This window comes from Sparus aurata, chromosome 2 (assembly GCF_900880675.1).
Source record: "Sparus aurata chromosome 2, fSpaAur1.1, whole genome shotgun sequence".
In the NCBI taxonomy this organism is placed as follows: Eukaryota; Metazoa; Chordata; class Actinopteri; order Spariformes; family Sparidae; genus Sparus; species Sparus aurata.
Genome location: NC_044188.1, coordinates 11880567 through 11906885, shown reverse-complemented (window position 1 = coordinate 11906885; position 26319 = coordinate 11880567). Strand labels below are relative to the sequence as shown.

At 40.3% G+C, this 26319-nt stretch overlaps 2 protein-coding genes across 2 annotated transcripts; both read left to right on the top strand.

The window, feature by feature from the left end:
• The first annotated feature begins 483 nt into the window (after window positions 1-483).
• Window positions 484-5265, top strand: LOC115571781 (extracellular calcium-sensing receptor-like). The gene is made up of 9 exons (XM_030401376.1): window positions 484-692; window positions 938-1232; window positions 1345-1431; window positions 2206-2475; window positions 2835-3041; window positions 3129-3404; window positions 3837-4064; window positions 4148-4271; window positions 4355-5265. Exons 1-9 carry the CDS (start codon window positions 484-486, stop codon window positions 5263-5265), a joined length of 2607 nt encoding a protein of 868 aa, XP_030257236.1.
• Window positions 5266-6652: 1387 nt separating this feature from the next.
• Window positions 6653-24860, top strand: LOC115571772 (extracellular calcium-sensing receptor-like). Its single transcript, XM_030401365.1, has 15 exons — window positions 6653-7050; window positions 7280-7574; window positions 7732-7818; window positions 8013-8282; window positions 8599-8805; window positions 8893-9168; window positions 9616-9843; window positions 9933-10056; window positions 10141-10334; window positions 21508-21594; window positions 22421-22627; window positions 22715-22990; window positions 23426-23653; window positions 23742-23865; window positions 23950-24860. The coding sequence occupies exons 1-15, from the start codon at window positions 6788-6790 to the stop codon at window positions 24858-24860; spliced, it is 3777 nt and encodes a 1258-aa protein (XP_030257225.1). The 5' UTR covers window positions 6653-6787.
• The last annotated feature ends 1459 nt before the right edge of the window (window positions 24861-26319 follow it).

Genomic DNA, 26319 nt, shown 5'->3' with positions numbered 1-26319 from the left:
GGACGAAAATAAAAACAAACCCCCACTTAGCAAATGGTATCATCCTCTTCTCACCCGCTACTTCTCCTCTGTACCTGCACCGCTCCACAGCCGGGTGTATACGCTGAAGTCTAAAATTCTCAGAGACTTAGCAACTCTCAACCTCACAAGGAGAATTTCCACTACAAGTTCTGTTGTGATGTGTCTTTTTAGTTACTTTCTACAAAATGGCCAAATAACCTATGTAATTCAGCTTGGCTGGTAATGCAGATTGAAAAATCTACTGAAAAATAAGTAGTGGTGTCAAAATCAATCTTAAATTACAATGATTTTAGGCCCTACCCCTACTCTTGCTTATAGCCCATTGGGTGTTTTTTTTTAAGAATAAACAATGTTGCAAGTCAATAAAAGAGGTTGACAGCAATAAAGCTGACTGAGCTCAGGAAAGGGATGAACAGGAGGAAAGTCATGTTGGGATTTTTAGATATTAAATTGCTCTCACTAATGTATTTCATGTTGTTGTATTCCTACTTCTCCTCTGTTGTTACCTCCCCTCTTTATTCCTCCTCCTGCCGGTTACAGGGACGGTTTCATCTAAATGAGATGCACAAGGCTGGAGATGTTGTTCTGGGTGGGATATTTCGAATCCACTTCTTCTCTGTCTTTCCTGACCTGTCTTTTACCTCAGAGCCACCACAGCCTACCTGCTATGGGTGAGTCTCTTAGGGAAGTGGCAAAAGCAAGAACTGGGGAAAATCAATTCCATGAGTCATATGTATGGCTGTTAATTTTCCTACAGCTGTATCTATTTAATTATTGGATATAATTTTTTGATATTTTTTGATAGGTTGATATTCAACTGACATAATTGTTTGTAAAATGTGTACTTTTGCAATGTGGTCATGTTATCAGTTATTGTATGTTGAATTTTTCAATTTAACAGTGATATTTGTGTTAGTTTTGATGTTGTAGGATTTAGGAGGGTCCAGACCATGGCCTTTGCGATTGATGAGATCAACAGAAACTCCAATCTGCTACCTAATGTGACTCTTGGATACAGTATTTACGATAACTGTGTCAAACTAGGGATTGCATTTCGTGCAGGATTATCTGCAGTCAGTGGTCAAGAGGAGCAATTTATATTAGATGAGAACTGTGCAGGAACCCCTCCAGTAATAGGGATTGTGGGTAATCCTTTTTCTACACATTCTATTGCCATCTCCTCTGTCTTGGGTTTGTACAGAGTACCTATGGTAAGTTTGCCAAATCACTTGTCCCTTGTAAACATAGAGTAATCATCAAATGTGGAAAGAGCTGGAAAATGCTTTGAATGTTTTCAGGCTGTACAGTCTGTGTCTTTCACAGGTGAGTCATTCTGCCACATGTTCCTGTCTGAGTGACCGGCAGAAGTTTCCATCCTTCTTTAGAACAATCCCAAGTGATGCTTTCCAGGTGACCATCCATCAGAGAAATGAACATGCATAAAAGGATGTGCAGTTAAACAAGAAAGAATGTCTCTTCACTGCAAAAACTGTTCTATTCATTTAAATGCATTAACTAATTGTTATCCAATGTGAAACCTTTTTAACATGGTTCCAAAGAAAGACTTTGTTAGTGTGACCGTTGTGCTTCTGCGTTGTGTTGGTTTGAATGATGCGGTGAGACCGGAACCTCTTTGGAGACGATCTCCATTTATTCTGACAAAATGTATAACAAGCAGAACCTCCATGTAAATTGTACGGTCCACTCGAGCTCCTATACAAATAAAATGAAGATAAAGATATCGACAAACCCGGAAGTTAGTTCGATTCGTCATAACTTTAAGCTAGCAGCTTTCAACTGTTAAAACTACTATTTTCAAATGCTACTCTGTTGACATGTACACCTTGTTAGGCAGGAACAGACATAATAGCAACATTGAGACCAGAAATACATATAATAAAAAAAGAGAAACATTTGGATGGTTCAGGATTATCAACTGAATGAAATAATGACACCACCTCTCCCGCAGGAGAATTGTACAAAAGGGCAGAGGTGGGGGGCACAGGATTTATAGTGGGAACCACAGAAGAAGAAATTCAAGAGGAGGAGCACCGAGCTACACACACACACAGTCTGCACATAGCAGATTTAGAGGGATTTTCTTGTCAGGCAGTAACAGATTTTGTGTAATTATATACATCTCATTAAACACACAGGTTGACCCGTATACTATTCTCTTTATAGGTGAGGGCTATGATTCAGATCCTGAAGCATTTTGGTTGGAGTTGGACAGGTCTGCTGGTCAGTGATGATGACCATGGACTCCACGCTGCCCGATCCTTCCAGTCTGACCTGGCACACTCTGGTGGAGGTTGTCTTGCCTACTTAGAGGTGTTGCCATGGGGCAATGACCCAGATGAACTAAGGAGGATTTTGGATGTGATGAAGAAATCCACAGCTCGTGTGGTCATTGTGTTTGCACATGACAGTTATATGATGAACCTCATGGAAGAGGTTGGCCTTGAATTACAACCTAAGTTAGATGTCTTAATTTTTTGTCATCAAAGTGAAAGATTTATTTGGCATGTTGGTCAACATATTTGCCCATGACAAATACATTGATTTGAAGAGGTTACACCTCTTTTTGTTCAATATCTTGTTTTTAGACCATGATCAGGTAGTCAGAGAAATTACACAACACTTTGGTTATGATATGCATCACTCTGCTCATAAAATACTGTGTAAAAAAAGGATTGTATCTGTGTATGAACAAGTAAGACATCACTTGTGTGAACTGTATCCAATTCAGAAGACTAGACATTACTTTAGTGACATGGCATTATTGAGTTACATTTTTTTTTTTTGACACACAGGTGGTGAGGCAGAATGTGACAGGCCTGCAGTGGATGGCCAGTGAAGCCTGGACAACTACTACTGTCCTCCAGACCCCTGACCTCATGCCATACCTGGCTGGCACAATTGGCATTGCCATTCGTCGAGGAGAAATATCAGGCTTCAGGAATTTCCTTTTGCAAATGCTTCCTGACCTACACCATAACAACATCTATGGAAATAGTATGGTGAGAGTTTAACTGTGCATTGTGATCTGGTCATTGCAATAAAAATATATAGTCATCATTTATGAGACTGTTTTGAATATATTTCAGGTAAACCAGTTTTGGGAATTCACATTTCAATGTAGATTTGCAACACCTCCAGCAGGTTGGGTAGAGGCCGGAGGAACACTATGTACTGGACAGGAAAATCTAGAGGATGTGGAGACTGAGTTGCTGGATGTTTCCACTCTTAGGCTAGAGTATAATGTGTACAAGGCTGTGTATGCTATGGCCTATGCCCTTGATGACATGCTGCAGTGTGAGCCAGGGAGAGGGCCTTTCAGTGGGCACAGCTGTGGCAATTTGAAAGAACTGGAGCCATGGCAGGTGTGAGATCACTTTACAGTCCATCTGTTAAATAACTAAATCATAGGGTTTAATGTTTCTTGTAAATTGGTACTACTTACTATAATGTGCTGAACAAATAGTGAGAGGAAATTACCTCTCGATGAGATGAAGAGAGTCTTGTTTTTATATTTTCTTACATGTAGTATGCAGTTTGAAAATTTGTTAGTGGTTACCCTCATGTTTATCATGATCATACAGAAATATTTTGTAACCCTCAAAAACCTAGTCAACCACGGGCAGTGACAGTGTCTGGATTGGAAGACGCAAATACTAGATGCCGACTGTGGGAATAGGTTAGGAAAGCATAAAATGGATACAGGAGGGTTGGGCACCACAAAAATAGTTCTAAGTCTTTGAAGGTTAATCTGCCCTCTTTGGTTTTACATCATTATTTTTCATGTCTCTATACAGCTAGTGTATTACTTGGAAAAGGTCAACTTCACCACAACAGTTGGTGATCAAGTATCATTTGATGAGAATGGTGATGCTTTAGCAATCTATGATGTCATGAACTGGCTGTGGCTCCCTGATGGAAGAACTAAAGTTCAGAATGTGGGTGAGGTCAAGAGGTCAGCCTTCAAAAGTGAAGAACTCACAATAGATGAAGACAAAATCTTCTGGAACTTTGAATCAAAAAAGGTTATTTCTTACATCCTATAGATAACTCATTATAGCATTGTAAAGTTGTGTATGATGTTAAATATCTACTTTTCTCCCTATAGCCACCCCGCTCAGTGTGCAGTGAAAGCTGTCCTCCAGGTACCCGCGTGGCCAGAAAGAAAGGGGAACCTGTGTGCTGTTTTGACTGCATCCTTTGTTCTGAGGGGAAGATCAGTAATGGCACTGGTTGGTTTTTAACTTTAAAATTTGTAGTTTTGAGACATAATATTAACATATAGAGTATCTCAGGTCTGCTCCTTTTGTCATAGATGTCATGGAGTGCACCAGCTGTCCTGAGGACTTCTGGTCAAGCCCCCAGCGTGACCACTGTATTCCGAAGAAAACAGAGTTTCTCTCCTATCATGAGCCTCTTGGTATCGGCTTGACAGCTGCCTCCTTGCTGGGCACATGTATGTGTGCTGTTGTCATGGGCATCTTTATTTATCATCATAACACACCCATAGTACGCGCCAACAATTCAGAAATGAGTTTCCTGCTCTTGCTGTCACTTAAGTTATGTTTCCTGTGTTCGCTGCTGTTTATTGGTCGTCCCAGACTGTGGACATGTCAGCTGAGACATGCAGCATTTGGGATCAGCTTTGTGCTTTGTGTCTCATGTATTTTGGTAAAAACCATGGTGGTTCTGGCTGTGTTCAAGGCCTCCAAGCCAGGAGGGGGAGCCAGCCTTAAGTGGTTTGGTGTTTTGCAGCAGCGAGGAACAGTTATTGTTCTCACTTCTGTTCAGGCAACAGTCTGCACTGTCTGGATTGTATCTGCCTCCCCAACTCCTCATAAAAACACTCAATACTACAACGATAAAATAGTTTATGAGTGTGCAGTTGGGTCCACAGTTGGTTTTGCAGTGTTACTGGGCTATATTGGCTCACTGGCCTCCCTCAGTTTTCTGATTGCATTTATAGCGAGGAATCTTCCAGATAGTTTCAATGAGGCCAAACTTATTACCTTCAGCATGCTGATTTTCTGTGCTGTGTGGGTGGCCTTTGTCCCTGCTTATATCAGCTCACCAGGCAAATATGCAGATACAGTGGAGGTATTTGCCATACTGGCCTCCAGTTTTGGTCTCTTGGTGGCGCTGTTTGGACCCAAATGTTACATAATCCTGCTGAGACCAGAGAGGAACACAAAGAAGGCAATCATGGGTCGGGAAATCCAGGCCTAGCCACTTCACTTCACTGGCTTCATGAGACAGAATGAAACATTTTTCTATATACAAGAAAAACTTACATCACTATGTTCTCTTCTGTCACAACGGAAATGAACGTAGGCAGCTTGTGTCACATAGGTAACGTATGTCATGTACGTGACGTAAAGGATTTTACCCAAAAGAAATGTGAAATGAATATGAAATGTCTCACTGCTTAGAAAAACTTATTCAACAGCATCTTATATAAGAATGGACAGGTTTTTGTTAGTGTAATTAAATAAACTAAAATATTAATAATGATAATAATGATAATAAATCTATGCCCTAAGTCAACCCACATCGGCCCACATCTTGTCTTCACTTCACACATCCCTCACAGGCTGATGTTCTCCACAGTTTGCAGTAGGTTGTATGTACTAACATATAGCCACATGCATCCACAATGATCAGACCACTTACATACATCAGCTGATGATATATTGCCACTTTTCATGCCACGTATTTTAGAACTACAGTTGACTGGAAATGCTTGTCAGCAGTATATATTGCTCAGGACTTGCCAAAGAGGTGTGTCTGAGTAACAGATATGTGTTATCTCTCTACCGTACCAGCTCCAACTCATATCTCTTCTGGCAGTAAACAAACACCACAGTTAAAGTCGTGCTTACATAAACAATAGCATCATGACTGAACATACTTAGTTTACATATCATATTCCTTCATTCCTCTCGATTACTCCAAACCTGGTGGCTACCCATAGCAAAAGCTTGGCGTGTGCGTGTGACAGAAGTAGCGTGTGACAACACCAATGACCCCAATACTGTTTCAGGGGCGCATGACGATGCCCCTGAACATGCATGGAAATAAAGCAGGTACGAAGACACCTGGTGGCCACTTACAGAACAATTGAACAGTCTCTAGATCTTTTTAAGCAAACAAATGGCCTTGAACACAGGGATGAAAACATCACATTTTGATATATTATGAAATATATAAAGGAAAAAATGTTTTTAATTGTAGGCTTAGTAATGTGAATCACAAAAGAACTATACCTTCTCTAGTGTAGCCTTCAATTACATGACAAGATCAAATTTATTTTTAAAGGCCTTTTTCCACCATGGTGACCTGGAAGTGAGCAGGCCATACCAGATATTTTGCAGTAAAAATTAAAACACAACAACATGTGATTTCATACGTAGAGGCCTAATCATAGGGACAAAGATATTTAACATTGTAGGTCCCAGAGCTGGCAATAGAGCCTTAAAATAAATATATTGTAACATGTTGCTTTTGCAATGCGTTACCCCAACAATGTTGTCTGCTGTCATGAAAAATACAGTGCAGAGTAAGATAGATGGGAAGACATAGTGTTCTACCACTTGTTTTAGTATGATCAAAATCAATTTAAAGTTACAGAAATGTTTGGTCCTTCCCCGACTCCTCCTTATAGCTCATTGGTTGGTGTTTAAGATGAGACAATGCTGCAATTCAATAAAAGAGGTTGACAGCAATAATACTGACTGGGCTTGGAAAAGGGATGAACAGGAGGAAAGTCATGTGGGGATTTTTAGATATTAAATTGCTCTCTCTCATGTATTTCATGTTGTTGTATTCCGACTTCTCCTCTGTTGTTACCTCCTCTCTTTATTCCTCCTCCTGCCGGTTACAGGGACGGTTTCATCTAAATGAGATGCATAAGGCTGGAGATGTGGTTCTAGGTGGGACATTTCGGATCCACTTCTTCTCTGTGCTCCCTGACCTGTCTTTTACCTCAGACCCACAACAGCCCACCTGCCACGGGTGAGTCTCTCAGGGATGTGGTAAAAGTGAAACTCTAGAAAATCTATTCCATGAGTCATATGTATTTCTGTAAATTTTCCTACCGTCATATCTATTTAGTTATTGTAAGTAATTGTTCATCTTCAACTGACATATTTGATTGTAAATGTCCTACTTATGCAATGTGTTCATGTTGTCACCGTTATTGTATGCTGTATTTTTCAATAGTTAATAGTGGTGTATGTGTTAGTTTTGATGTTGTAGGATTTAGGAGGGTCCAGGCCATGGCCTTTACTATTGATGAGATCAACAGAAACTCCAACCTGCTAGCCAATGTGACTCTTGGATACAGTCTTTACGATAACTGTGTCAAACTAGGGATTGCAATTCGTGCAGGATTATCCGCAGTCAGTGGTCAAGAGGAGCAGATTCTATTAGATGAGACCTGCGCAGGAAACCCTCCAGTCATAGGGATTGTGGGTGATCCTTTTTCTGCACATTCTATTGCCATCTCCTCTGTTTTAGGTTTGTACAGAGTACCCATGGTAAGTTTGCCAATTTGCCATCTACTAATTCTGTTGGATCATTCTGATATTATATCAGATTTAATGTCACATGTAAACATAGAGTAAACATCTAATATTGAAAGAGCTGGAAAAGGCTTTGAATTTTTTCAGGTTGTACAGTCTGTGTCTTTCACAGGTGAGTTATTTTGCCACATGTTCCTGTCTGAGTGACCGGCAGAAGTTTCCATCCTTCTTCAGGACGATCCCAAGTGATGCTTTCCAGGTGTCAGCTTAACGGAACTGCATAATAGAATGTGCAATTAAACATTCACAAGAAAGAACATGTCTACACTGCCAAAAAACAGTTATATTCCTTGAAATGCAATAACTAAATATGATCTAGCTGAAATCTTTTTAGCATGTTTTCCATAGAGAGACAGTTTCAGCCTGAAAATACAAATCTCTTTATTCACTCAGGTGAAGGCTATAATTCAGATCCTGAAGCGTTTTGGCTGGAGTTGGGCAGGTCTGCTGGTCAGTGATGATGACTATGGACTCCATGCTGCTCAATCCTTCCAATCTGACATGCCACACTCTGGTGGAGGTTGTCTTGCCTACTTCGAGTTGTTGCCATGGGGCAATGACCCAGATGAACTAAGGAGGATCGTGGATGTGATGAAGAAATCCACAGCTCGTGTGGTCATTGTGTTTGCACATGAGAGTTACATGATGAACCTCATGGAAGAGGTTAGGTTTGAACTGCGACTAAAGTTATATGTATTTTTAAAAACATTTTATTAATCAAACTGAAAGATTTAAGTTGCAATAACATATTGGCAAACATATTTATTTGAATAGGTCACACCTCTTTTTGTTTAATGCACAAAGCTTTGGTTATGAGGATATGTATTACTTTGCTCATGAAATACTGTGTAAAAAAAAGGATTGCATCTGTGTATGAACAAGTAAGACATCACTTGTGTGTACTGTGTACGATTCAGAAGACTAGACAATACTTAAGTGACCTGGCATCATGGAGTCATGTATTTTATTTGATACTCAGGTGATGAGGCAGAATGTGACAGGCCTGCAGTGGATATCCACTGAAGCCTGGACAACTGCTACTGTCTTCCAGACCCCTGACCTCATGCCATATCTTGCTGGCACACTTGGCATTGCCATCCGTCGAGGAGAAATACCAGGCTTCAGGGAATTCCTTTTACAAATGCTTCCTGACCTACAGCATAACAACAGCTATGGAAATAGTATGGTGAGAGCTTAGGTGTGCATTGTGATCTGCTAATTACAAGAATAATATATAGTCATCATTTCTAAGACTGTTTTGAATATATTTCAGGTAAACCAGTTTTGGGAATTCACATTTCAATGTAGATTTGCACCACCTCCAGCAGGTTGGGTAGAGGCCGGAGGAACATTATGTACTGGACAGGAAAAGCTAGAGGATGTGGAGACTGAGTTGTTGGATGTTTCCGATCTCAGGCAGGAGTATAATGTGTACAAGGCTGTGTATGCTCTGGCCTACGCCCTTGATGACATGCTGCAGTGTGAGCCAGGGAGGGGGCCTTTCAGTGGGCACAGCTGTGGCAATTTGAAAGAACTGGAGCCATGGCAGGTTTGATATCACTTTACACTCCATCTGTTACATGACTAAATCATAGGGTTTAGTATTTCTTGCAAAGTGGTACCACTAATTGTAATTTGCCAAACAAAAAGTGAGAGAAAATTACCTGCTATTAGGTGATGTCAGTGGGTAATATTATCAGCTCAGTGATAGGTTCTAGTTTTGATATGTTCACAAGTGTAGTATGCAGTTTGCTAAATTAATTCTCTGTACTGCCATGTTTACAACATGTTTATAACACAGAAATATTTTACTCCCAACAACTTAGTTAACCACCAAAGTAACAGCATATGGGTTGGAAATAGCGATTTGTTGAAGCAAACTGGTGGATTTGGTCAGGAAATAAACAAAACAAATACCAGAGGGTCAGGCATCCCATTCATTTCTTTTGGTCTTTGAGGTTTCATCGCTCTTCTTCATTTTATCTCTCTATGGTAGCTAGTGTATTACTTGGAAAAGGTCAACTTCACCACAACATTTGGTGATCAAGTATCATTTGATGAGAATGGTGATGCTTTAGCAATCTATGATGTCATGAACTGGCTGTGGCTCCCTGATGGAAGAACTACAGTTCAGAATGTGGGTGAGGTCAAGAGGTCAGCCTTCAAAGGTGAAGAACTCACAATTGATGAAGACAAAATCTTCTGGAACTTTGAATCAAAAAAGGTTATATCTGAGTTTTCAGACACACCATGGATAACTCATTATAGTATTGTAAAGCAATGGAGAATAATAGATTATTTTTCTCCCTATAGCCACCCCGCTCAGTGTGCAGTGAAAGCTGTCCTCCAGGTACCCGCATGGCCAGAATGAAAGGGAAACCTGTGTGCTGTTTTGACTGCATCCCTTGTTCTGAGGGGGAGATCAGCAATAAAACTAGTTGGTTTTGAACTTTGAAACATTGCAGTTCTGAGACATAACAAAAACATATGGAGTATCTCAGGTCTGTTCATTTTCTCATAGATGCCATGGAGTGCACCAGCTGTCCTGAGGACTTCTGGTCCAGCCCTCAGCGTGACCGCTGTGTTCCTAAGAAAACAGAGTTTCTCTCCTACCATGAGCCTCTTGGTATCGGCTTGACAGCTGCCTCGTTGCTGGGCACGTGTATGTGTGCTGTTGTCCTGGGCATCTTTATTTATCATCATAGCACACCCATAGTACGTGCCAACAATTCAGAACTCAGTTTCCTGCTCTTGGTGTCACTTAAACTTTGTTTCCTGTGCTCACTGCTGTTTATTGGCTACCCTAGACTGTGGACATGCCAGCTGAGACATGCAGTATTTGGGATCAGCTTTGTGCTTTGTGTCTCATGTATTCTGGTAAAAACCATGGTGGTTCTGGCTGTATTCAAGGCCTCCAAGCCAGGAGGGGGAGCTAGCCTGAAGTGGTTTGGTGTTTTGCAGCAGAGAGGGACAGTTATTGTTCTCACTTCTGTTCAGGCAGCCATCTGCACTGCGTGGATTGTATCTGCCTCCCCAACTCCTCATAAAAACACTCAATATTACAATGATAAAATAGTTTATGAGTGTGCAGCTGGGTCCACAGTTGGTTTTGCAGTGTTACTGGGCTATATTGGCTCATTGGCTTTACTCAGTTGTCTGATTGCATTTATAGCGAGGAATCTTCCAGATAGTTTCAATGAGGCTAATCTTATCACCTTCAGTATGCTGATCTTCTGTGCTGTGTGGGTGGCCTTTGTCCCAGCTTATATCAGCTCACCAGGCAAATATGCAGATGCAGTGGAGGTGTTTGCCATCCTGGCCTCAAGTTTTGGTCTCTTGCTGGCACTGTTTGGACCCAAATGTTACATAATCCTGCTGAGACCAGAGAGGAACACAAAGAAGGCAATCATGGGTCGGGGAATCCAGACCTAGTAACTGCGCTTATTTTCATGAGAAAGATGAATACCTTTTCTGTATACAATACAAAAATACATTAACTTGACTTATTTTAACATTAATGCCGAAACTATATCACATGTGCAATGTATATAACTTTCAGCCAGCAGAAAATTAAATGAATATGAAATGCATTCTCACTTAGATAAAGTTATTCTACAGCATCTGCTATATTCACAGATGGGTTTTCCTCAGTGTTAGTTGATAGGCTGTTGTGTATTATATACTATACATACTGTAGTTTCACTTTCTTGCAGGGTCATTTGTTAACATCAAGACAATAACATCTAGCCACATGCATCCACAATGCTCAGACCACGTACATACATCAGTTGATGCTATATCCTCTTCCCATGTTTTCTGCCATGTATTTAAGAACTACATTTGACTTGAAATGTTTGTCAGTATAGAATTGTACTTTTCCAGCCAAAGAAGGTGTGGCCTGAAGTAGCAAATATGTGGTGTCTCTCTTATTTATGGTACAGTTATGGTGTAATATGTTGCAAATAGTCCTCTAAGAAAGTGTAATAAGGGCCGAACACATAGAAAATAAAGATGATTTTTTTGTTTTATATTGCAATACAGTATGTACCTTTCTGTTGTGATGTGTTGCAATAACCTCTAATAAAGTTTATTAAGGTGCTTATAGTGGAAAATAAAATTCTTGGTACTTTCTATAGCCTAATCATACTGATTTATGATATAGCCCTCCATCAAACAGACAGTTAGAAAAATAGATCGGAACACATATTGTTTCACCAAATGTCTTAGTGTTCTCATACTCAACTTAAATAAAAAAATGTAAAACCCCATCCTGACTTTGGGCGGTGTTTAAGATTAAACAATGTTGCAAGTCAATAAAAGAAGTTGACTGTCATGTTCTGTCAGAGTCTGTGGTGGATAGTTTGTGTTTGGTGTTTGTTTCGTTTTCTGTTGTGCTTGCAGAGGTGCACTGAGAGGCTGGGCAGGGTCTTCCACTCACTGGAGCAGCTGACACACGTTCACCTGTAGCATGTTAGCAATTAGCGCCTGCTGATAAGCCTTGCTCTCCATGCTACCTGGTGCCAGATGATTTTGTCTGTAAATGGCTCCAGCTAGATCATCAATTAGTAAGACTTCTAGTGTTCTCGTGTTTCTCACATGGAGATCTAACATTTGGAGTAGTCCAGAGGACTTCTGGTCCAGCCCCCAGTATGACCACTGTGTTACTAAAAAAAACAGAGTTTCTCTCCTTCTGTGAGCCTCTGGGTAACTGCTTGACAGCTGTCTCATTGCTTGGCAAATCTTTATGTGCTATCATCATTGGGATCTTCACCTATAATCAAAGCATACCTATCCCAGATAGCAAAATTCTTCTGGCCCATATCTGGCCCACACCTGACATGTTCATTCGGCCCACATACCGCATGGAATGATGGCACTTGGGCGCTCCGCTTATGGTTGCCAAAAGTGGGCCACAACCAAGCCATCACAATGCCAGATGTCAACCAAAAACAGACCATATAAACCAGCACTCAACCAAATGTGGGCCAGATAGCAAAATTGTTAAGGCCCATATCTGGCCCACACCTGACATGTTCATTCGGCCCACATACCGCATGGAATGATGGCACTTGGGCGCTCCGCTTATGGTTGCCAAAAGTGGGCCACAACCAAGCCATCACAATGCCAGATGTCAACCAAAAACAGACCATATAACCTAGCACTCAACCGAATGTGGGCCACTGTGCATTTTTATTCTGGCCCACCTACCACATGGAATCATGACACTTGAGTGATCCACACTTGTTTCCCAGATATGACCCACAGCCTAGTCATAATGCTACGTAGCGTTATGACTAGGCTGACCACTCAAGTGTCATGATTCCATGTGGTAGGTGGGCCAGAATAAAAATGCACAGTGGCCCACATTTGGGTGAGTGCTGGTTTATTGGGTCTCTTCTTGGCTGACATCTGGCAGTGTGTTGGTTTGGTTGTTGCCCACTTTTGGCAAACAGAAGCAGAGCGCCCAAGTGCCATCATTCCATGTGGTATGTGGGCCGGATGAACATGTCAGGTGTGGGCCAGATATGGACCAGAAGAATTTTGCTATATCAACCAAGAGCTGACCATATACATTAGAACTCACTCAAATGGGAACCACAGTTAGCTCTCAGACTTAACCAGAACTGGTTTACAGTCTATGAACTTGTCTAGCCTGCACACATAAGGAGTCACAACCAAACCATAATAAAGTTGTATGTCAAATATAAACAAATACAATAAACCAGAACTGGTCTGAATTTGTGGCTACATGCCATTCTGGTACCCCCAGATACTGTGTTGAATGGTGACAAGTCCAGCCTTGTTGGGACTCATCTGGGGGTCTAAGATGAAGAAACCTACTGAAGAATTGAAGAAATGACCAGACATGAGAAACAACTGGTGAACAGAAGAGGACTATGATTTTTTAATTTTTTTTTTTACCTGTGAGACAACAAAACAAAATTCAGGCCAAATCAGTGGAACCACTGAAAAAGGTGGAACAGTGGAGAAGCTCCAAAAAAATCTTGCCTGGGTCCAACATCATGGCTCATCTTCTTGTGGCCCTTGAAGAAATACACAAAAAAAAAACATATATTGTTGACTCAGTAAAGCAGTACAGTGGTTACTGAATATGGTGGCAGTGAAGTACAAAACACAAAACGTTATCAGGAGACCAAACATAAATGGCCCTGTAAAATGATATAAAAGTTATACAATATTGTGTTGATGTCTTTCAAAACTTAAATCCATAGTCTGTTTTTATTTACAATTAATCTGAAGCTATAGTTGATATGATGTCTGATCACTGACCCAATATCTGCTTGCTCAACCTCATTCTGTTCAGACAAAAATGAAAGATGGGATTGATAACAAGCAAAGTGAGCTGGAGTAAAGCAGCTTCATCAAACACACCCTCTGCATACAACTACATCGAAATAACAGCAGGAGAATACAGCAACCTCACTTAAAAAAACAGTTCAATTTGAAGAATCTAGCACACATTTATGAAGCAGAAAATAGCGGCCAAATGAGTAAGAACCACAATTTTCACTTTAAAAAAGAGAGCTGATCCATATTACCTCAGATTCTATTTTGAGAGCAGGCCAGAGGTCCATGAGCTTGTTCACTGCTGGGCAGGACATCACTATGGTCTGTAGGCGTAGGGAAAATGTGGTCTCCATGATCTTTCTAATGAGGGGGAAATGTACAAATGCAATCAGTATAGAGATGTGGAAGAGGGCTGATACTGTAATAATGGCTGTGCTGCAGCCTGTAGTATCTAAATAACTGTATTTTGGAGGTGAAAGAAGCTGCGCACAACTTACACGTCCAGATCATTTTGGAACCAGCAACCTAAAAGGCAAAGAAAAAGATGATAAAGTTTAGACCACCATCTAAAACTTTTAAAACAGAATTGCTTACACTTACTGCTTAATATAACAAGTTAATTACTATTAGCTTATCAAAATATTATCACGGACTACAGCTATCACTGCTTTAAAATGACAACATGTTTTCCTCAAAACAATTTGTTTTATATAACATCTATAGATGGAAAATAGCTCAAGTAAACTTTTAGTTTTTAACAAGTTTTTAAGACAAATCTTGAATTAAATTTTGGACTCTTTAGACCAATCATCTTTCTTTTTTGCAAGCAAATACAAAGTTAAGTAAAATAATATCTGTGCAGTGCAAAAGGTTAAATATCAATTAGGAAGATGGTATTTATGAACAGAACACATTGATGGCTTGTTGAATTGAATACGGCAAAAAGTTTTATTTTGACCAAATTGGCAAGAAGAATAAACGATGGTATGTGTATGCGGGAGTGCGTATGATTTAGGGTTACCACATTAAAACATTGTCTGAGAAAAAAAAAATAAAGTTATTGTTATTTAGAGAGGGGGGAGTTGTGGTTGATATAAGAATTCATTCATTGGATTACCTGGTATCTTTATCATATCTCCAGTTATTTTCCTTAACTCTTGAAACTGGAACAGAGAGATACAATGATGGGAAATACATTCATCACATATCAAAATATACTGTTTGTGAGCTTGGATCCTCTGAGAGATCAGGTTGTAACCGAGGTTAGCTAATGTTAGCTGTGTTAATGTTAATGTTAATGTAATGTGCTAGCTTGTTCTAGCAGCTAACCATTACATTCATTGTAATTGGTTCGCTAGCTAGCACCATGGTGGCTAGCGGAGTTTTGCCTCTGCTGTAAAATTACTTTATTACAATCCATGGGGTTAAATAAGTAAAAGTGAATAAATATTAACATTCAACACTTACAGTAAGTCCTGACTGCTGCCGAGTAGGTCGAGCTTTCTGCCTCCTGTTGCTTCCAGCCGGCGCCAACCGTCTCTGCAATGTTCAAACTTTTCTTCTTCTGCGTTTTTTCAAAGAGCGGTAAGGAATCAGCGTAGTGTGCGCATCAGCGCCGCCTTCTGCTTCGGAGGGTGAATCAGTCATCAACTCGGAATAAAAAATTATCCCTGCAGCTGCACAACACTTAAGTAGAAATAAAAAAATATATAGGCTACATCAAACTGATGCCAATAAAAATACAGGAAAATTCAATAAAATAAATTTTTTGTCTCCCACTAATGTCAAATGCATTTCAGACCATTTGCCCCAATCAAATTGTTACTGTTTTAATAGGCTATGATTGCAATTTATTTGTTATGATCGATTTTATTGTGTTTTAGCATGTGCTATATAAATTAAGTTTATTTTTAAATCACCCCTATTTAAAACAATATAAATAACAGGACTTTATCATTCTTAGCATGTTTTTACTTTATTCTATTACGTTTTGCTTAAGTGATGTTTTTAAGTTATGCATACTTATCCACAAAATAGCTCCATTTAATCCAAAAACACTTTACACCAACTTGACATAATTAAGTTAGTAGAACTTTTTCTAAAGCTTCGAGTATACAGTACTTAATATGTTTAATTACTTTGAACGTTCGGGTTTACAGTGTAGGTTGTTTATGAGCTGGAGCTTATTTTTTTATGTGCATTCATGTTGTGCATTTAGTGCATATACTCAAATCAGAGAAAACACTGAAAGACATTGTTGGTCATTACGTTATTGTAAGACTTAACATTTATTTTTTTATGAATTATTTAATTTATTTAACCTTCGTTTATCCAGGTGAGTCAACTGAGAACTAGTTCTCTTTTGCAATGACGACCTGTAAGATTCAACATCTCAGACAAGAAAAGATTTTATTGATCCCATATCAGAGAAAGTTTCATTAACAAACAACAAATTCATCAAACAAGGCACATGATTTATACACTTAGATATGAGAGATAATATATAAATATATTGCACTAAGAGAAAAAAGTTAAACTTGACGAGGCCTATTATATGTTGGCTAATTCCTGCTGGTATTAAAGAGTGTCAGACTTGTCCGACTAATCAGACTCTGTAACGACTCCCAGAATTATCTATCTGCTTGTTGTGTTGTAATATCTTTTTTTCTCTCAGATGTACTATATTTTATGAACAGTTGTGTTTTTCCTTGTATCATGGGTGCAACAGACGGCTTGTCCTGCACATGGGGATGAAGGGTGTTGTACATGATAGACATTGGCTTAGCTAAAATTCTCCTCTCACCCACCTCCATAGCCAGCTCCTGGCACCTATATATTTACATACTGACATTACCTAACATCAGTATAGCAACATATATGCGGGCCACTTTAGGCTCAGGTCCAGATCATCTAATGTTGATTGTGCCATATTTTGACCAAAACTGGCACAAATATGTTTTAACGTAGCTGGGCCACGTGTGCTACCTTATATGTGGGCCACTTTAGGTTTACATCCAGATCAGTCGATGCCAACTTGCCATATTTGGGCCAAAACTGGCCCAAATATGTTTCAACAGAGGTGGGCCATGTGTGCTACCTTATATGTGGGCCACTTTTGGCTTACATCCAGATCGGTCGATGCCAACTTGGCATATTTCGGCCAAAACTGGCCCAAATATGTTTCAACAAAGGTGGGCCACGTGTGCTACCTTATATTAGGGCCACTTTAGGTTTACATCCAGATCAGTCAATGCCAACTTGCCATATTTGGGCCAAAACTGGCCCAAATATGTTTCAACAGAGGTGGGCCACGTGTGCTACCTTATATGTGGGCCACTTTAGGCTCACATCCAGATCAGTCGATGCCAACTTGCCATATTTCGGCCAAAACTGGCTCAAATATGTTTCAACAGAGGTGGCCCACTCGTGCTACCTTATATGTGGGCCACTTTAGGCTTACATCCAGATCGGTCGATGCCAACTTGGCATATTTCGGCCAAAACTGGCCCAAATATGTTTCAACAAAGGTGGGCCACGTGTGCTACCGTATATGTGGGCCACTTTAGGTTTACATCCAGATCAGTGGATGCCAACCAGCCATATTTCGGCCAAAACCGGCCCAAATATGTTCTAACAAAGGTGGGCCACGTGTGCTGAACCACATGTGGACCAGCCTTGGTTCACTTACAGAATAACCATTGCCTACTCTGCCACATATTTGCCGAAGATGGGCCATATTTGTTTTGTGATATTTGGGCCAAATGTAGCATTAACTATGTGGGCCAGTTTAGGTTCACATCTGCTTTGTCTGGGCCAGAAGAATGCCTATGGTGCCGGATCATTGCCTGAAGTGGCCCCATCTGTATGCTATCTGGCATGGCATGCACCAACAATTCAGAAATGAGTTTCCAACTATTGCTGTCACTAAAGTTAGGTTTGCTGTGTTCACTGCTGTTTATTGGTCGTCCCAGACTGTGGACATGCCAGCTGAGACATGCAGCATTTGGGATCAGCTTTGTGCTTTGTGTCTCATGTATTCTGGTAAAAACCATGGTGGTTCTGGTTGTTTTCAGGGCCTCCAGGCCAGGAGGTGGAGCCAGTCGGAAGTGGTTTGGTGTTTTGCAGCAGGGACAGTTATTGTTCTCACTTCTAATCAGGCAGCGGTTTACACTGCCTGGATTGTATCTGCCTCCCCCACTCCTCCTAAAAACGCTTAATACTACAATGATAAGATTGTATATAAGTGTGCAGTTGGGTCCCCAGTTGGCTTTGCTGTGTTACTGGGCTAAATTGGCTCATTGGCTTCCCTCAGTTTTCTGATTGCATTTATAACGAGGAATCTTCCAGATAGTTTCAATGAGGTCAAAGTAATTACCTTCAGCATGCTGATCTTCTGTGCTGTGTTGGTGGCCTTTGTCCCAGCTTATATCTGCTGACCAGGCAAATATGCAGATTAGGTAGATGTTTTTGCCATTCTCGCTTCCAGTTTTGGTCTCTTAGTGGCACTGTTTGGACCCAAATGTTACATAATCCTGCTAAGACTATAGAGGAACAAAAAGAGGGCAATCATAGGTCGGGAAATCCAGGCCTAGTGACTGCATTGGTCTTCATCAGACAGATTGAAAAACTTTTCTATATACAATACAAAAAAACATCAATTTAACTTATTTTATCTTTATTATTTCAATTCACTTACACATATGTTCTAATGTCACATACGTAAAGGTGGGCGGCTGTGGCTCAGGGGTAGAGCCAGCATCTTGTTATCAGATGGTAGCTGGTTTGAGTCCCCTGATCTTCGTGTTGAAGTGTCCTTGGGCAAGATAGTGAACCCCCAAATTCTCCTGATGTGCTAGTCGGCATCTTGCATTGCAGCCAGCTGACGTAGAGGATTTCACCCGAAAGAATGTGAATTGAATGAAATGTCTTACTGCTTAGACATAGATTTTCTACAGCATCTTATATTACAATGGATGGGTTTTCGTTGGTGTAATTAAAGACTGTTGTGTTTAACATAGTGTCACTTTCTTGCAGGGTCATATGTTGTTCCTTATGATAAAACCATGCCCTAAGTCAAACCATATCGGTCCACATATGGTCCTTACTTCACTCATCCCTTGTAGGCTGATGTTCTCCACAGTTTTCAGGAGGTTGTAGGTACTACCATATAGCCACATGAATCCACAATGCTCAGACCACTTACATACATCTGTAGGTGCTATAGCCTCTTGCCACTTTTCATGCGATATAACTGAGAACTACATCTGACTTGAAATGTTTGTCAGAAGTATAGGGTTGTACTGGACCTCCCATATGAGGTGTGTCTGAAGTAGAAGATATGTATTACCTCTCCAACTTATGTTACAGTCCTGTTGTGGGGTGTCGCAACTTGTCCTCTAAGAAAGTCTTAAAAGGATCTAACAGGTATAAAATAAAAATGGATTTATTTAATTTTGCAGCACTGTTCTGTTTCAATGTATAACAAATTCACTTCTAAGAAAGTCTAAAAAGCTTCTAATGCGAAGGATATAAAGATTGCTTTCATTTTACATAGCAGTACAATTCAGTTGTGATGTGTTGCAAATTATCCTCTAAGTAAGTCTATTAAAGGAGAACTTCGGTCGATTTAAACATGCCGCTTCATTACTCAAGCTACCCTTGACTTGCCAGTACCGAAGACGCGAACACATTTGGTCCAACCATTACAGAGCTCCGTGAATGGAGATTTAGCATTGACAGCTAACAGCATGGGGTCAGAACTTTACACTGTGTTTTAAGCGTATTAACATGCTCCACATCTCATACCAAAAGTTATGCAACATCAACAGACACCTTACAACACAGCACTGTAGCGTGTATGACTCAAAATGAATAAAAAAGTAGTTAAAACTGTGTGTTTGTGCAAGGAGCTACATACCTGTTTGTTGACATTCGTGTGTTCCGGTAGCTAGACCGAAATAAATATTATTCTTGTCATATCATTAAAGGCTACATAATGGAAAGTATAAGGCAATTTTATATATATGTATATATATATATATTTATATATATATATATATATATATATATATATATATATATATATATATATATACATATATATATATATATGCATGTGTGTGTGTGGACTATATAAAGGAATACATACTTGTAATTTTAGGCTTAGTAATGTGAAACACAATAGACTTACCTTCTATTATGTTGCCTTTAATGATATGACAAGAATAATATTTATTTTACTATGACCTTTTCCAGCATGGTTATCTGAAAGAGGGCAGGACATACAAGATAATTTGCAATAAAAAATAAAACAGTACAACATGTGATTTCATAAGTAGAGGCCTAACCACAGAGATAATACAATTTTACATTGTAGATCCCTGTGCTGGCCATAGAGCCTTAAAATAAATATATTATTGTAACGTATTGCTTTTGCAATGTGGTACCCCAACAATGTTGTCTGTTGTCATGAAAAATACAGTGCAGACTAAAATAGATGGGAATACATAGTGTTCCACCACTTGTCTTAGTATGGTCAAAATCAATCTGAATTTACAGAAATGTTAGGCCCTTCCCCGACTCCTCCTTATGGGCCATTGGTTGGTGTTTAGGATTAGACAATGATGCAAGTCAATAAAAGAGGATGACAGCAATAAAGCTGACTTGGCTTAGAAAAGGGATGCACAGGTGGAAAGTCATGTGGGGATTTTTAGATATTAAATTGCTCTCTCTCATGTATTTCATGTTGTTGTATTCCTACTTCTCTTCTGTTGTGTCCTCCCCTCTTTATTCCTCCTCCTGCCGGTTACAGGCACGGTTCCATCTTAATGAGATGCATAAGGCTGGAGATGTGGTTTTAGGTGGGACATTTCGGATCCACTTCTTCTCTGTACTTCCTGACCTGTCTTTTACCTCAGACCCACAACAGCCCACCTGCCACGGGTGAGTCTCTTAAGGAAGTAGCAAATGTAAAAAACTGGATCTGTATCTATTTAATTATTGTAAGTAATTGTTGATATTCAACTGACATATTTGACTGTAAATTTCGTGCTTATGCAATGTGTTCATGTTGTCGCCGTTATTGTATGCTGTATTTCTCAATAGTTAATAGTGGTGTTTGTGTTAGTTTTGATGTTGTAGGATTTAGGAGGGTCCAGACCATGGCCTTTGCCATTGATGAGATCAACAGGAACTCCAATCTGCTACCTAATGTGACTCTGGGATACAGTCTTTATGATAACTGTGTCAAACTAGGGATTGCATTTCGTGCAGTATTATCTGCAGTCAGTGGTCAAGAGGAGAAGATTATGTTAGATGACACCTGTGCTGGAACCCCTTCAGTCATAGGGATTGTGGGTGATCCTTTTTCTACACATTCTCTTGCCATCTCCACTGTCTTAGGTTTGTTTAAAGTACCTATGGTAAGTTTGCCAATTTGCCTTCTATGAATTCTGCTGAATCATTTTGATATTTTATCAGATTTAATGTCACTTGTGAACCTACAGTAACAATCAAATCTTGAAAGAGCAGAAACGGCTTTGAATGTTTTTTTAGGCTGTACAGTCTGTGTCTTTCACAGGTGAGTTATTTTGCCACATGTGCCTGTCTAAGTGACCGGCAGAAGTATCCATCCTTCTTTAGGACGATCCCAAGTGATGCTTTCCAGGTGAGCATCCATCAGGAAAATGAAGATGCATTAAAGAATGTGCAGTTAAATATTCACAACTATAACATCTCTACACTGTAAAAATGGTGATGTTCCTTGAAACGCATTAACAAAATATGATCCAAAATGAAACCTTTTTGACATGTTTCCCATAGAAAGACTGTTTCAGCCTGCAAAACAGATCTTTTTATTCACTCAGGTGAAGGCTATGATTCAGATCCTGAAGCGTTTTGGTTGGACTTGGGCAGGTCTGCTGGTCAGTGATGATGACTATGGACTCCAAGCTGCTAGATCCTTGCAAACTGACCTGGCACACTCTGGCGGAGGGTGTCTTGCCTACTTCGAGGTGTTGCCATGGGGCAATGACCCAGATGAACTAAGAAGGATTGTGGGTGTGATGAAGAAATCCACAGCTCGTGTGGTCATTGTGTTTGCACATGAGAGTTACATGATGAACCTCATGGAAGAGGTTGGGCTTGAACGACAATTTAAATTACACCTCTTATTTTTTTATATTTATCAAACTGAACTATTTAAGTTGCAATAAAATATTGGCCTGTGACAAATATATTCATTTTAATACATAAGACATCATATTTGTTTACTGTCCTGTTAGCAGCATTTTAGAGTATGATCGGTTGTCAGACAAATTACACAAACTGTAGTCATGATGATTTGCATCACTTTGCTTATAAAATACAGTGTAAAACAAGGGATTGCATGTCTGTATGAACAGTAAGACATCACTTGTGTGTACAGTTCAGAAGACGAGACATTAGTTTAGTGACATGGGATAATGGAGTTAAATATCTTATTTGATACTCAGGTGGTGAGGCAGAATGTGACAGGCCTGCAGTGGATATCCACTGACGCCTGGACAACTGCTACTGTCTACCAGACCCCTGACCTCATGCCATACCTGGCTGGCACACTTGGCATTGCCATCCGTCGAGGAGAAATACCAGGCTTCAGGGAATTCCTTCTACGAATGCTTCCTGACCTACACCATAACAACAGCTATGGAAATAGTATGGTGAGAGTTTAACTGTGCATTGTGATCTGCTAATTACAAGAATAATATATAGTCATCATTTCTAAGACTGTTTTAAATATATTTCAGGTAAACCAGTTTTGGGAATTCACATTTCAATGTAGATTTGCACCACCTCCAGCAGGTTGGGTAGAGGCTGGGGGAGCATTATGTACTGGACAGGAAAAGCTAGAGGATGTGGAGACTGAGTTGTTGGATGTTTCCGATCTCAGGCAGGAGTATAATGTGTACAAGGCTGTGTATGCTCTGGCCTACGCCCTTGATGACATGCTGCAGTGTGAGCCAGGGAGAGGGCCTTTCAGCGGGCACAGCTGTGGCAATTTGAAAGAACTGGAGCCATGGCAGGTGTGAGATCACTTAACAGTCCATCTGTTATATGACTAAATCATAAGGTTTGATGTTTTTGCAAAGTGGTACTACTTATTGTAATGTGCGGAACAAATAGAGAGAGGAAATTACCTACTACTGGTTAATGGCAGTGGTGATTATTATTAGCTCAGTGCTCAGGTTCTTGTTGTGATGTTCATCAGTGTACTATGCAGTTTGATAATTGAATTTAGGGTACCCCCATATTTACCATGATAACACAGAAATATTTACTCTTAACAACCTATTCAGCCACCAAAGTTAAGACATCTTGGTTGGAAATAACAATTTCCTGAAGCCAACTGCAAGTATAGGTTAGGAAGAAAAACAAAACACAAACAGGCATCCCATTTGTTGATTTGGGTCTTTGAGGTTTAATCAGTCCTTTTTATTTTTATCATCTTGCTATGGTAGCTAGTGTATTACTTGGAAAAGGTCAACTTCACCACAACATTTGGTGATCAAGTGTCATTTGATGAGAATGGCGATCCCTTAGCAATCTATGATGTCATGAACTGGCTGTGGCTCCCTGATGGAAGAACTAAAGTTCAAAATGTGGGTGAGGTCAAGAGGTCGGCCTTCAGAGGTGAAGAACTCACAATAGATGAAGACAAAATCTTCTGGAACTTCGAATCAAAAAAGGTTAAATCTGTTTTTTCAGACACACCATGGATAACTCATTATAGCAGTGTAAAGTAATGGAGAATAACAGATATTTTTCTCCCTATAGCCACCCCACTCAGTGTGCAGTGAAAGCTGTCTTCCAGGTACCCGCATGGCCAGAAAGAAAGGGGAACCTGTGTGCTGTTTTGACTGCATCCCTTGTTCTGAGGGGGAGATCAGCAATAAAACAGGTTGGTTTTTAACTTTAAACATTGCAGTTTTGAGACAAAATATTCAAATATAGAGTAGAGTCAGGTCTGTTCCTTTTGTCATAGATGCCATGGAGTGCACCAGCTGTCCTGAGGACTTCTGGTCCAGCCCCCAGCGTGACCATTGTATTCCTAAGAAAACAGAGTTTCTCTCCTATCATGAGCCTCTGGGCATCGGCTTGACAGCTGCCTCCTTGCTGGGCACATGTATGTGTGCTGTTGTCCTGGGCATCTTTATTCATCATCATAGCACACCCATAGTACGTGCCAACAATTCAGAACTCAGTTTCCTGCTCTTGGTGTCACTTAAGCTTTGTTTCCTGTGTTCACTGCTGTTTATTGGTCGTCCCAGACTGTGGACATGCCAGCTAAGACATGCAGCATTTGGGATCAGCTTTGTGCTTTGTGTCTCATGTATTTTGGTTAAAACCATGGTGGTTCTGGCTGTGTTCAAGGCCTCGAAGCCAGGAGGTGGAACCAGCCTTAAGTGGTTTGGTGTTTTGCAGCAGAGAGGGACAATAATTTTTCTCACTTCTGTTCAGGCAGCCATCTGCACTGCGTGGATTGTATCTGCCTCCCCAACTCCTCATAAAAACACTCAATATTACAATGATAAGATTGTCTATGAGTGTGCAGCTGGGTCCACAGTTGGTTTTGCAGTGTTACTGGGCTATATTGGCTCATTGGCTTTACTCAGTTGTCTGATTGCATTTATAGCAAGGAATCTTCCAGATAGTTTCAATGAGGCTAATCTTATCACCTTCAGCATGCTGATCTTCTGCGCTGTGTGGGTGGCCTTTGTCCCAGCTTATATCAGCTCACCAGGGAAATATGCAGATGCAGTGGAGGTGTTTGCCATCCTGGTCTCAAGTTTTGGTCTCTTGCTGGCGCTGTTTGGACCCAAATGTTACATAATCCTGCTGAGACCAGAGAGGAACACAAAGAAGGCAATCATGGGTCGGGGAATCCAGACCTAGTAACTGCGCTTATTTTCATGAGTCAGATGAATTCTGTGTACAATACAAAAATACATTAACTTGACTTATTTTAACATTAATGCCGAAGTTCACTTATGTCACATTTGTAACATATGTCACACATGTAATGTATAACTTTTGTCCAGAAGAAAATGAAATAAATCTGAAATGTATTCCCACTTAGATAAAGTTATTCTACAGCATCTGCTATAATCACAGATGGGTTTTCCTCTGTGTTACTTTATAGGCTGTTGTGTGTAACGTACTGTAGTTTCACTTTCTTGCAGGGTCATTTGTTTCTCAATATGATAAAACTCTGCCCTAAGTCAAACCCCTTCAGTCCACAGCTGGTCACTACTTCAGGCATCCCCTGTAGGCTGATGTTTTCACAGACACTAATATAGCCACACACATCTACAATGCTCAGACCACTTACATCAGTTGATGCTATGCCATCAACTTATCTAATTTGCCGCTTTTCCTGCCATGTATTTAAGAACTACATTTGACTGGAAATGCTTGTCAGAAGTATAGAACAGTGCTGGATCAGCCAAAGAAGGTGTGGCCTGAAGTAGCAAATATGTGAGATGTCTCTTATTTATAGTACAGTTATGTTGTAATGTGTTGCAATAACCTCTAAGAAGGTCTATTAAGGTGCTAATAGTGGGAAATGAAATTATTGGTAGCTTCCATAGCCTTATCATACTGATTTACAATATAGGCCTACTTCAAACAGACAGTTCAAAGAGAAAATAGATCGGAACACATGTTGTTTCACCGAATGTCTTTGTGTTCTCATACTCAACCTCAAATTAAGTTAATTTAAACCCCCACCGGATTTGGGTGGTGCTTAAGATGAAACAATTCTGCAAGTCAAAAAAAGAGGTTGACTGTCATGTTCTGTCAGACTGTGGTGGATATTTTGTGTTTGGTGTTTTTTTTTTCTGTTGTGCTTGCAGAGGTGCACTGAGAGGCTTTGTGGAGCCTTCTACTCACCAGAGCTGCTGACACACGCTCACCTGCAACAGGTTGGCAATCAGCACCTGCTGATAAGCCTTGCTATTCATGCTACCTGATGCCAGTTGATATTGTCGATTGGACACGGTACATGGCTCCAGTTAGATCGTCAATTAGTAAGACTTATAGTGTTCTCGTGTTTCTCACCTGGAGATCTAATGTTTCTCGTTTCTCGGGTTCCAGTGTTCACCTGCTCCTACAACCAGTGTATCCAGCTCCAGCAGCTCAACTCTCCACACCTCTGCAGCCAACAGCCTTACTCTGTGCTTACCAGAGTTTCAACACACCACGCTAACCACCAGCATCACCGTGAGCATCCTCTCCTCCTTCTCCACACTCCCAGATGGTGACTCAGCCTGAGACCTTCACCTGCAAACCCCTGAAGTCAATAAATTACCTTGTACACCACCCGCTGCGTAATTGTCCACTTACGGGTCTACAG